This window comes from Penaeus chinensis, chromosome 36, assembly GCF_019202785.1.
Source record: "Penaeus chinensis breed Huanghai No. 1 chromosome 36, ASM1920278v2, whole genome shotgun sequence".
Classification (NCBI taxonomy): Eukaryota; Metazoa; Arthropoda; class Malacostraca; order Decapoda; family Penaeidae; genus Penaeus; species Penaeus chinensis.
This window is the reverse complement of record NC_061854.1, coordinates 10,957,988-10,970,487: the sequence shown is the minus strand read 5'-3', so window position 1 is coordinate 10,970,487 and position 12,500 is coordinate 10,957,988. Positions and strand designations below refer to the sequence as shown.

The following is a 12,500-nucleotide window of genomic DNA, read 5'->3' as shown; positions in this document are numbered from 1 at the left end:
TGTCTTTGATTAATGGGTTGTTTTCCTTATTGCAGCTTATTCCAATGGCCATGGATGAAGCTCCAGATTTAACTGTTCCAGAAAATATAGATGTTTCAAAAGTGGCACGTACATATGAACGACCAAATTATACAACAGATAACTCTCTTGTATTCATTGAGGAATTGGTGCTTGAGACTGAAAGAGGACAGGGAAGGATCTACCACACAAAGTAGGACTATACAAAACTTTGATTAGGATATAAACACTATGTCTTTAAGTATCAATATGCTTTGAATTTTTCATATTCTGGATGTTTTATATCAAGCTTGATGTTGACTGCTCAAATAGACATCTTTAGTGCTTTTTTTCTTTATCTGATAGTTAAATATTTAATGATTGAAAACTTCTTTTAGGCTGACAATATCTCAAAGGAAGACAGATGAGGTGTATTTTGGCGAATTGTATGTTGACCGTGATTACCAGGAGGGAAAGCAAAATGGATCCACATGCAAGTAAGTTTATTTGTTAGAAAAAATAGTGGTTGTGATTTTGAATCCCATTTCAGGTATTTATTGTATTATTATTTGATGAATTTAGTTTCATTTTTTGTTATTCTCAAAAACTCCCCAGAAATATTTTGTAAACTTTTGTGTGTGTGTGTGTGTGTGTTCGTGCGCATCAGTGGAATTTTGTATGGATACTTTGTCCTTATGTTTTAGATTTCCATTGGGAACCCAGCAGCAGGTGTGTCGATACATTCAGCAGTTCAAAGAAATATTTACTGAAGACTGGAGGAAGAGTGTTAAAATAACACATAGGGTATGTACCTTCTCATTAAGTTATATATCTAATGCCATTTTTTATATTTAATACTTGTGACTTTTTAGTTAGCCATGCATTCTTGATCATTGTTGAATTTCTATAGGTGGCAGGACAAGCAGCACTCTCCACATTCATGCCTGGGACCTACAAAAAGGATATAGCTGACTCTCTTAAACAATCTGCTGCACAGCAACCTGGCCAGCAGCAGATTCAAGTGCAAGCACAACAACAGCCTCAACAAACACAGCAGCAACCACAACAACAACAACCAATACAACAGGTTTGTGGAAGAAATTGTTATGACTGGGTTTCATCACATTCAGTTGTTGTTCCAATGTTTTCTTCTTTTTTGTCTATTTAAGGATTTGGTTAATTGACATGTAAACTTTTGACAATTAATTTCAGCAGGCAGCAGCTGCAGTAGCTGCAGCAGCTGTAGCAGCTGCAGGAGGACCTACAGGAGTTGTTCCTGTTTCCATTGCTACCACACTGGCTCAGCACACACAGCCTAATGTCATTATTGTTTCAAATGTAAGTATTTGTAATGTTACATGCAATTTACAATAGTGCAATTATTCTTATTGCCTTCATTTTTCTTCTAAATGTTTATTGGCACTGGTCTAGTGCACTGAAATGTCAGTTGCTCAAATGTGGGTTGTGATATGTGGTACCACATATTCTTGATGTTTTCTGTCAATAGTCATGAATATCATTTGAAATATAAGTACAAGCTATTGATGTTTGTATATCTTATCAACATGTAAAGAGTTTTGTATTATATATGTAACTTAATTAGTTTTCTGGAAGTGATATTTTTAAATCTTGGTCTTTTCTGAGAACTGTCTTTACTGGCTAATATCTACTTTGTCAAGCGGAGAATTCCATCCAGGGTATATACATTTTTAGAAACATTCTTTTTGCAAACAGTTATTTATAATATTTTCACTCTTGTTTTTTCAAGGGTGAAGGTGTCAAAAAGTCTGTCACAGTTGTAACAAAACCTATAACTGTGTCATCGGCATCAACACTTACCAGCCTTATATCGGCTCAGCCTGTCCAACAAGCTGCAGGTCAGTTTCTTTAATGTGATTAAATCACAGAAAACCTTAATAAACATGTGTTAGAATCAAATAGCATCTCATTTTCTATAAGATGAATTGTAAAAGTTGTTTATCTTAACCTAGTATTGCTGAATACAGCAAGTATATGCCATTATATAAAAAAAACTAAACAAATTTTGAATTGTCTTCACCTATGATGATTTTTGGTGTTTGCCTTATGTGCTCTTATATTTGCCAGATTCAGAGTGATTGGAAGAGCAATGAGATGCCTCTTAATTATGTAACATATTATTATATATATCTTCTTTGAATGCACATACACATAAGCACATATACTTGTAGATGTGCACATCTAAATACACCCTCTCACAAGGGCTAACACACACACACACACACACACACACACACACACACACACACACACACACACACACACACACACACACACACACACACACACACACACACACACATATATATATATGCAGATACACATTGACACATACTTAAATACTTATAACAACATTTATAGCAGTAAAAGTAGTTACCATGATCTCTCCTCACAATTGAAGGCCCACAGCAACAAGTGGTAGTTGGGCGCAGTGTAAACCTAACAAACTTCCTGAGTGGACGAGCAACAGCCACCGCAGCTGGAGTAGTGGGTATGACAGGAGGCATCACTGGATCAGCTAAATTAGCAGTTGCTGTTACAACAGGTATGTCTGAAGTGGTTTTGTAGAAGTCCATATTATCCTGTATGAAGATACTGCATTTGTAATTTGTTTAAGATTTAAGGGAAAATGATTTGTAGGTTTTAGGACCATGGTCCAGAATCATTTCTCATTACCCAACATGAGTCCTCTGGCAACACTTGTATGAAGCATATATCAAATAAAAGAGTTTATTTGACAGTTTTCAGTCAAATAGAACTTCTAAGCATTTCGTTTGCAGTAGGTAAGGGTTAGGATGGACTTACAAATGAATAGTGAAGTAAATATCTTAGCCTGTGATGTGAGCAATAGATAGAAATATTGAAGTAAAGATTTTGGCTACAAATGGGCATCCAAATCTACTTCATCAAAAGAAAGATGTCGGTCTGCAGTTATTAGACTCCCCTGATTGTGGACAGTAAGTAGAAATAGTGCAGTTATGATGAAGATGCAGAATCTCAAGGAGAAGTGAAGAGGCACTGCAAACAATTTTTTACATCTTGACTGTAAGGAGTCAGCCAAATATGTTAAAGCCATCTGGCTCTAAGTGTAGAAGAGTAAAAAAAAATTATAATGTCATATATCAGCAACAACAATTTAGGGTTTTCATTTAAATTTGGTTGACTTTATGATGCTGTTTAATCTTGACTTTATACTCAGGCAGCATGCAGACACACAAGTATGGCACACTTTCAAGCACTATGTGTGAGGTTCCAAGAAAATGCTTGTGAATATAGCCTGTAGTTGTAATGCATTTTAAAGTGCATAACTTCTCTGACACATCCTTCTTGACAAAGAAGATTAATAGACAATGACATTTACTTCAGGTCCAGGGGCATCAAAAATCTCTCTCCCATCCTTACAAACCCAACTAAATCGTCCAGTTCCAGCATATTCGCAGGCAGTGTCCTTACCCAAAACTCAGGTTTGTTGCTCCCTTATTATATTTTGTTAATGCTTTGATGTTACTGACTGTATTTACATATTTTTTGTTCATTTTGTACAGTAGTACAAGTTATGGATATGCTATATAAAAGAATGTATGGTTGAAGAAGGTTCATTATAATATGTTTTACTAGTAAATATAGGTTTTGATTATTGTATCTTTGTTTTAATCTTGTAACTTGTATGGGGTGATTCATTTTGTGATTTTGACTTAGCAAAAAAGCATATGTTTCAGTAAATTTGTGGTTATGCACACACACACACACACACACACACACACTCACTCACTCACTCACTCACTCACTCACTCACTCACTCACTCACTCACCCACTCACTCACTCACTCACTCACTCACTCACTCACTCACTCACACTCACTCACTCACTCACTCACTCACTCACTCACTCACTCACTCACTCACTCACTCACTCACTCACTCACTCACTCACTCACTCACACACACACACACACACACACACACACACACACACACACACACACACACACACACACACACACATACACACACACATAGAAACTTATATAAGTGTGGGTATGATTATGCAAACAATTTCTGCAAAATTATAATTTATGCCCCCCCCCCCTCCCCTCCTAAAAAAAGGTCCAGTTGAGAGAACATGTACCAGTAAACAAATCTTTTCATAGTTTTAAATGTTAAAGTATTTTGATGCTACGGCAAGCCAACATTAGCTGTGCATGTATTTTTGCATAGATTTTAGAAGTGCCATGGTGGTAAAGATATTTCTGTCTCCTGATATGCAAATTTTATTATTTAGTTTAGGATGAAGAACTTGCATAGCAGATGGTGTTTTTTTTTTATATAGATCTTGAAGAGATGATTTTGTTTAAATAGCATGATGAAGAAATTATTTTAGTAAGAGTCATTCAGACACCTTCATATTTTGGTTTAAACAACATGCCATACCCTCTCTCTCTCTCTCTCTCTCTCTCTCTCTCTCTCTCTCTCTCTCTCTCTCTCTCTCTCTCTCTCTCTCTCTCTCTCTCTCTCTCAACCTCTCTCTCTCTCAACCTCTCTCTCTCTCTCAACCTCTCTCTCTCTCTCAACCTCTCTCTCTCTCTCTCTCTCTCTCTCTCTCTCTCTCTCTCTCTCTCTCTCTCTCTCTCTCTCTCTCTCTCTCTCTCTCTCTCTCTCTCTCTCTCTCTCTCTCTTTCTCAACCTCTCTCTCTCTCTTTCTCAACCTCTCTCTCTCTCTTTCTCAACCTCTCTCTCTCTCTTTCTCAACCTCTCTCTCTCTCTTTCTCAACCTCTCTCTCTCTTTCTCTTTCTCAACCTCTCTCTCTCTCTCTTCTCACCTCTCTCTCTCTTCTCTTCTCAACCTCTCTCTCTCTTCTCTTCTCACCTCTCTCTCTCTCTCTCTCTCTCTCTCTCTCTCTCTCTCTCTCTCTCTCTCTCTCTCTCTCTCTCACCTCTCTCTCTCTCTCTCTCTTCTCACCTCTCTCTCTCTCTCTCTTTCTCAACCTCTCTCTCTCTCTCTCTTTCTCAACCTCTCTCTCTCTCTCTCTCTTTCTCAACCTCTCTCTCTCTCTCTCTCTCTCTCTCTCTCTCTCTCTCTCTCTCTCTCTCTCTCTCTCTCTCTCTCTCTCTCTCTCTCTCTCTTCTCACCTCTCTCTCTCTCTCTTTCTCAACCTCTCTCTCTCTCTCTTTCTCTACCTCTCTTTCTCTTTCTCTCTCTTTCTCTCTCTTTCTCTCTCTTTCTCTTCTCTTCTCTTTCTCTTTTTCTCTCTCTCTTTTTCTCTCTCTGTCTCTCTCTCTCTTTCTCTCTCTCTCTTTCTCTCTCTCTCTCTCTCTCTCTCTCTCTCTCTCTCTCTCTCTCTCTCTCTCTCTCTCTCTCTCTCTCTCTCTCTCTCTCTCTCTCTCTCTCTCTCTCTTGCTCTCTCGCTCTCTCTTTCTTTCACCCTCCCTTCCCTCTCACTCCCCCCCCTTCTCCCTCTCCATCTCCCTCTCCCTCTCCCTCTCCCTCTCCCTCTCCCTCTCTTGCTCGCTCTTTTCCTCTTTCCCTCTTTCCCTCTTTCCTTCACTTTCTCCCTCTCCCTCACTCTCTTCTTCTTTCCTTCTGTCTCCCTCCCTCACCTTTTCCTTCCTTCCCTACCTCTCCTGGCATTAATTTGTGAAAGGAGGTAAGTGGAACTAAAAAAGAAAAAAAACAAATCCAGAGAAAAGTCCAATATTATGTCATTGGAGGCTGTCATAATGTGGATGTTCCAAAATGCAGTTGTCTTTTTTTTTTTTTCTTCTTCTCTTTTTAATTTCTTCAAAATCTTTAGACATTCATCCTAATTAAAAACCACCATTTTATTATATATCTATCTGAGGTATTCTTTTATGTTGGTAATGAATGTTGGACAACATGCTTATAAGCCTTGATGATGAAGTTGTAACCAAAATAATATCAGACTTGTCAAAAAAAAATCCCAATTGGCCTTAGATCTCATCGCCTTCCCTGACGGCACTTCTGAAGGGCACTGTGCCAGCAAACTCTCAGACGGTCTCCATAGCAAAACCACAGGTGTGTGATATTGTTAATTGATTTGTAAGGTGTGGTCAAATAATATTAGTTTTCTTTTCTGTTAGACATAGTTAATATATGGCTTCATAATTTTGTGAGTAACACTGTAACTAATCTAATTTCACTGTAAAAAAAAGAAAGTTTTCATCAGAATTATTAGTGTTTTTACTGTAAATGTAACTAAATTTAGTCCAACCCCCACCTTGTTTCACAGGTATATGTGGAATTTATAACCCAGGGTCTAGAGTATTTTGATTGGGATGCATGACTTTCATTTACCTCTGTTGGTGTTTGTTATTTCCATATTATATCATTATATTGAATTTTATATATATATATATATATATATATATATATATATATACACACACATCTGTTTTTTATGTAGTATTGGTAATTTTGTTATGAAATCAGTTATTATTTCATTCCCTAATATATGCATGTTTTTTCTGAAATGGCTCCATAAGTATATAAAATTAATGAATAGAGTTAATTGTATCATAATTAGTAAGTAGCTTTGCATAACTTTTTTTTGTATAGAATGTACAGATATTACTATTTCAACGCTTAGCAAGCCATAATTTTTTGCAGCACCTTTTATTAACTGTTCTCATGATAATTGGTAATGAATATAAAGTATGGAATATGTATATACATGAGAGACAAAGAGTTTCTAGTATGTAATTTGTATATACATGAGAGACATTGTTTTTGAATGATTAAATGAGGTTGAGTGTTTATGTGTTAACCCAATTGCCCATTGTAATATAAGTTTGTCTCTTGTCTTTACATATAGAGGGGTCTACAATGCATAGTCATCAAGGAGTCAGTTATTAGTCCTACCTATCTCACCCATTTACCCTTTTCCTTGTTTTTTAGGAAGTTTCCTTTGTATTATTTTATTGTCTTTAATGTTATTGATATTTTAATAACAATTTAATAATCATAATATCAATAAGTATTTCAAAGAAAAACATATTTTCCCGTAAATTCAGGGATTGGCAAAATCAGGTGCTGTCACTAGGCCCTACTGCTAGACACCTTGGTGTATGTGGAGCCATCTGTATGTAACAAAATTCACAAAAACTACAGGGGACAGTACATAAATCCATAGTCATTTGGTTAAAAAATGCTCATATGCTCTTTGGGTATAATGAATATGCTACATTTTAAGATGAGTAGATCATCAAAATTTGATAAACTAAAAAATAAAGAATTATTTTTTAAATGCAATTCATACAGAATTGCTTACCACTGCTTAGTGGTATTTCAGCCACTGGATGATGATGTTGAATTGCTGACCATATTTATCATACTTTCTTTTGGAATCCTGGTTGCTACTTTAAAGTAAGATTTACATTTAAGTGTGGATGGATTTTATTATAATTTTCAGAAGACTGAAGAATTATATAGATCTTATTTCTCATGTAAATTTTACAATGTGAAATGAAGATTATATTTACCTGATACATAGAGCTTTATCATTATTTATCATCATCATCTTTTTCACTACTATTATTATAGTATCATCATAGACATTATGATGATATTTTAAAGAAACTGACACTTGTAATTCTTTACTTTTGGTATCCAAGGGAACCATAATTTTATGCCATTGGGAACTGTATACTGTCTTGGGTACAAAGAGTAAAAGGAAAAAAAATTATGTTTGTTTATTAGAGAATGTGATTATAAAGAGAAGGAGGTACTTAAAACAAATGCCTTAATTTTATGCCATTGGAAACTGTATACTGTCATGGGTACAAAGAGTAAAAGGAAAAAAAATTATGTTTGTTTATTAGAGAATGTGATTATAAAGAGAAGGAGGTACTTAAAACAAATGCCTGCAACCTTGTCAATTTTATTCTGTAGATATACAAGGCATGGTACTGAAACTTGGATCTTTTCACCAGGTTGTGAGCCTAGTTGGTGGTGTAAGTGACTCTACAGGACATACTAAGACTGTGGCCAATACTGAGTCCTCTTCCTCCTCCACTGGCAGCATGTCTGGTCTGGAAGCATTACTTGCAGGTGAGACATCATTTTGCAATGACACTTGGTTATAGTGTGCGTATTTTCCTGTTATACTCTTCTTTTTCTTTTTGTGTCTGTCTGTGTGTGCATGCATCATGCATGCGTGCGTGTGTGTTTCCCCACTTGTGAGATATTTTAACATTTTTCAACAGGAACCCCATCAGCTGATAATCCTGCCCCACAGAGAGGTGGTCCATCACTTCTGGAACGTCTCTCTGCTCAAACCTCTGGTTCTATCACTGCTCCTGCAGCAGTAAGTAAGGTACAGTATCCTTTTTGACCATTAGTTTCTGTGCTATTCTTATGCTATATCATTGATTTTATAAAAGTTGTGAGGAAGTAAATGATCAGGGGATATAATGGATTTATAAGCATTATATCATAATTTTATCATTATGATTATATTTTGCTAAAATATGTTATTAGATTGTTCAGTATATTTATGTGGATTAATGTTGGATTATATTAACAATACAGGTAATTTAAAGGCAGTATACGAGTATGCAAGAGTTGAAATCAAATAAACTTGACAGCTTTTTTTGTGTTTTGTAGGAATGAGTCCCAATCCAAACAAAGAAAAGCATTTACCCTGTCAAGTATTTGCACATGATATTCATTGAAATAGTTGATACTGATTATGATTTTTAATTTAGGACAGTGGCATTGTGAAGGTTGGCAGTGGTGTAGGGGCACCATCAAGTCAGACTAATGTTGGCAGTTCTGCAGCAGCAGCAGTTCTGCGAAGTGACAGTGGCAGTGGTGGTCCTCCTCCCAACATCAATATTGCCAGTCTCAACCTTCCTGGTGGGTCTTCATGTTAACTGCAGATTTGATTGTATGAAACAAAGGTAAATTTTATAATGGAAATTTGGAAATTATGTTTTGCATTTAGAGACTTCTCTTCTTGTTATTTAACAGGCCTCAATGTAGCAGGACTGCAGAGTCTCACAGCAAACTTAGGTGGACTACAAAATGTACAAGTCTCAATCCCAGGCCTTGCTGTTCCAATTTCACTCTCTTTAAATGTTCCTGTCACAAGTTCTACTGGTGTGATATTATCATCACCACCACCTTCAAGTGTATGTATTTTTTAAGTATAAGTACTATATATATGCCCCTAATCATATCTTTATAGAATAAGTCAAGGTAATCAGTACTAGCAAGATAGTAGGAATTTGATAACAATGAAAGTGACATTCAAATTTTGATATTCATATTTCCAATATCCATGCTGGTTTATATATATACTGAAAAGGTAGTTTTATCACTTATTTACATTAATTTTTAATATCAATTTGTAAGTAATATTATATTGTGCATTTCAGGTAGCAACAAAGGTTTCAGGTTCAACTGCAGTAACATCAGCTGCAACAGTAATGATTGCAAGCCAGCCAACTCTTCAGCAAGGGCAAGTTGTACAACTACCAATAGGTAAATGATTTATTTGGAGTGTTTGTTTTTTTATGATATACTGGTTGACAGTTTAATGCAATAAAAGGGCATAAGGATTTGTAAATAATCTAGTGACTGTCACAGGTCCAGTATCCCTATAGAATTACATAAAACTCAATGAGAAGTTTCTTTGATGAGCAACTGCTTCAAACCAATGATCTAGCTTTAAGTAGGTTACCCAGGAATGATCTGTTGTCTGGCATGCTGACAGGTTGGGAAGTAGGACAGACTTACTAAGTACTGTAAGACCTTGTAATGCCACTGTGCCTTAGGGGCTAATCCTCAGACAACGGCTAGTGATAGGATGCCCACTTCCCCCAAATGAATAGAACATTTACAGAGCCTCAATCGAAGGATACCTATATTAGTACACTAGGCAAGATAAATAGTTTCCAAAAATAATTTTCCTGCATAGAGATAAGGTCATTTGTTTCACTGGTCTGCATATAATCCATTGCTGCAGTAATATTTAATGTCTACTGTCACTTTGTTCTGTGAAATGGGTTTACACATAGATGGCTTCACATGTGCTGTGCTCAGCCACCAAGGAGTCAGTTACCAGGCTTATATGACTCCACCTTATTTCTTCTTTCCTTGATTTTATTTATTATTATATTTTATATTATGTATATATTTTTTTTATAATTTTTTAATGTTGTTATTATCAAGGCTGTTTTTGTTGTTATTGTTATTGTTATTATTATTATTGTTATTATTATCATTATCATTATTATTATTATTATTATTATTATTATTATTATTATTATTATTGTTATTATTATAATGTTATTTAACAATACTAATAGCAATATGAAACAAAGAAGAATATTTCTGAAAATCATGGAGGAGGGTAACCAGGTGAGATAGATAGGGCTAGTATTTGACTCCTTGGTGACTAAGCAATTGTGCAGCTATCTATGTGTAAAGACAATCAGTAAACTCAACTCACAGTAGATATGGGATGTGTGTACAAGCCATCCTGACATCCCCAGCAACAATGGTTTTACAAAGATGATGATGGATAGTAATGAAAATAAAAATAAAATAAAAGGAAAATACAACTGTTATAGATGGTATTAATTGGTGGATTGATATATGGATCTTCATAGATTTATAAAAAAAAAAAAAAAAAAAAAAAAAAAAAGTGAGTAAGGAATGAGAAAAATCATAATTTGAGAAAGGGATAGAAAGAGAAGGTTGCTTTGGTTACAAAAACTTCCTTTATCAGGAGTGTGACAAACAGAAGAAAACATCCATCAGATTTAATTTGCATATTTTTATGGTGTTTTGAAATGTAGATTTGTATGTAGGTACTAGGCAGACAGGTATATAGATGTATTATATATATTTATATTTTTCATTGATATAAATGTTTTTTATTTAGTTTTATAAATACTTTGTAAATGTTTAGCAGTGGAAACTGTATCTTGATTTCTGATGTGAGCTTCTCTTTTGATATGAAGGCCAGTTGAGTTCTTCTCAGTTAGCAGCACAGTTAACTAAGTCAAGCACGCAGCAGGGTGGGTCTTCTTCAACTATACCTGTATTGCAGGTAGGTACTTCATACAAAAAGCATTACTTTATATATTTCATTTATTGGATCATATCTGAGTACAGTATCAAATTTCTAGAAATGTAGTTCATGGGAAATTAGTGTATGTGTATATACTTTATTTTTTTATCCTTGTTTACTTCAAGTGCTTGAAAAACTAATATATTCCACTAGCTGCAGGGCGTTGGGGGCCCCTTGTTCACCCCGGTACGAGGAGGAGGTGCTGTGAGTAGTGCAGGAGGAGGGGTAACATCTGCTGGAAACTCTCTCACACAGCAGACAGTGCAGGTTGCTCTCCCAGCAGGACAGGTATTGTATATGATTCTTTTATGGGCTCATCTTTATTTTTCTTCCCTTTTTCCATTTTTCTTCCTGCTAAATTTCCTCTTACTTTTCATTCTCTTGAATTTAATTTTCCTCTTTTTCTTTTTCATTTCTTTTTCTCTGCCTTTTTTCTCATCTTTTCATATTTTTATATCATCTCTTTATTTCTTTTATTTTATTTATATTTTATATTTTTCATATTTCCTTAAAAAAAAAAAAAGTTTATCCTATTTTTCTTCAATTTTTACCTTCTCTCTCTCTCTCTCTCTCTCTCTCTCTCTCTCTCTCTCTCTCTCTCTCTCTCTCTCTCTCTCTCTGTCTCTCTCTGTCTCTCTCTCTCTCTCTCTCTCTCTCTCTCTCTCTCTCTCTCTCTCTCTCTCTCTCTCTCTCTCTCTCTCTCTCTCTCTCTCTCTCTCTCTCTCTCTCTCTCTGTCTCTCTCTCTCTCTCTCTGTCTCTCTCTCTCTCTCTCTCTCTCTCTCTCTCTCTCTCTCTCTCTCTCTCTCTCTCTCTCTCTCTCTCTCTCTCTCTCTCTCTCTCTCTCTCTCTCTCTCTCTCTCTCTCTCTCTCTAATCTCTAATCTCTAATCTCTAATAATACAATTTATTATTATATTTTTCTGCTTTTCCTTCCTCATAGCTATGTATTTGACTTTACCAAATAACTTTGTAATATGTTTATCAGGTACTTTCACTAAAGTCTGTAGGAAATATGTCAGTAGCCTCCAGAAAATATTGATAACAAAACTTAGAAATAAATTAATTTTTGCAATTGATATATTGCAATTAGTGATAATCACATGCTCTTTCCAGGGGACTGGGACCGTGGTGTCAGGTGGTGATACGAACCTAGGTGTAGCGCACACAACGACTGTATGTGCTACTCAGGCATCTGTTGTTAGTTTAACTGCAAAACAGCAGGCAAGTATATAAATATTTATTTATTCATATATCTATATATTTATTTTAATTTTTTTTATTTATTGATTCTTATATTATTATTATTATTATTATTATTATTATTATTATTATTATTGTTATCAATTATTACTATTTTTAGGTTTTTATCCT

At 35.3% G+C, this 12,500-nt stretch overlaps 1 protein-coding gene across 3 annotated transcripts in view; it reads left to right on the top strand.

Moving 5' to 3' along the window:
* Positions 1-12,500, top strand: part of LOC125044990 (transcription factor SPT20 homolog) — a 19,196-nt gene that overhangs the window by 5,521 nt on the left and 1,175 nt on the right. Inside the window, exons 7-23 of one of the 3 annotated variants that reach the window (XM_047641997.1) lie at positions 36-211; positions 396-494; positions 702-801; positions 908-1,084; positions 1,213-1,335; positions 1,766-1,874; positions 2,438-2,581; positions 3,403-3,500; positions 5,990-6,070; positions 7,984-8,101; positions 8,257-8,366; positions 8,758-8,908; positions 9,023-9,183; positions 9,430-9,535; positions 11,020-11,108; positions 11,283-11,417; positions 12,243-12,350. In XM_047641997.1, the coding sequence (XP_047497953.1) occupies positions 36-211; positions 396-494; positions 702-801; positions 908-1,084; positions 1,213-1,335; positions 1,766-1,874; positions 2,438-2,581; positions 3,403-3,500; positions 5,990-6,070; positions 7,984-8,101; positions 8,257-8,366; positions 8,758-8,908; positions 9,023-9,183; positions 9,430-9,535; positions 11,020-11,108; positions 11,283-11,417; positions 12,243-12,350 (2,085 nt within the window). Of the gene's footprint in view, positions 1-35; positions 212-395; positions 495-701; positions 802-907; positions 1,085-1,209; positions 1,336-1,765; positions 1,875-2,437; positions 2,582-3,402; positions 3,501-5,989; positions 6,071-7,983; positions 8,102-8,256; positions 8,367-8,757; positions 8,909-9,022; positions 9,184-9,429; positions 9,536-11,019; positions 11,109-11,282; positions 11,418-12,242; positions 12,351-12,500 lie in introns of all 3 variants that reach the window. The other 2 variants (XM_047641996.1, XM_047641998.1) reach the window with 2 other exon arrangements.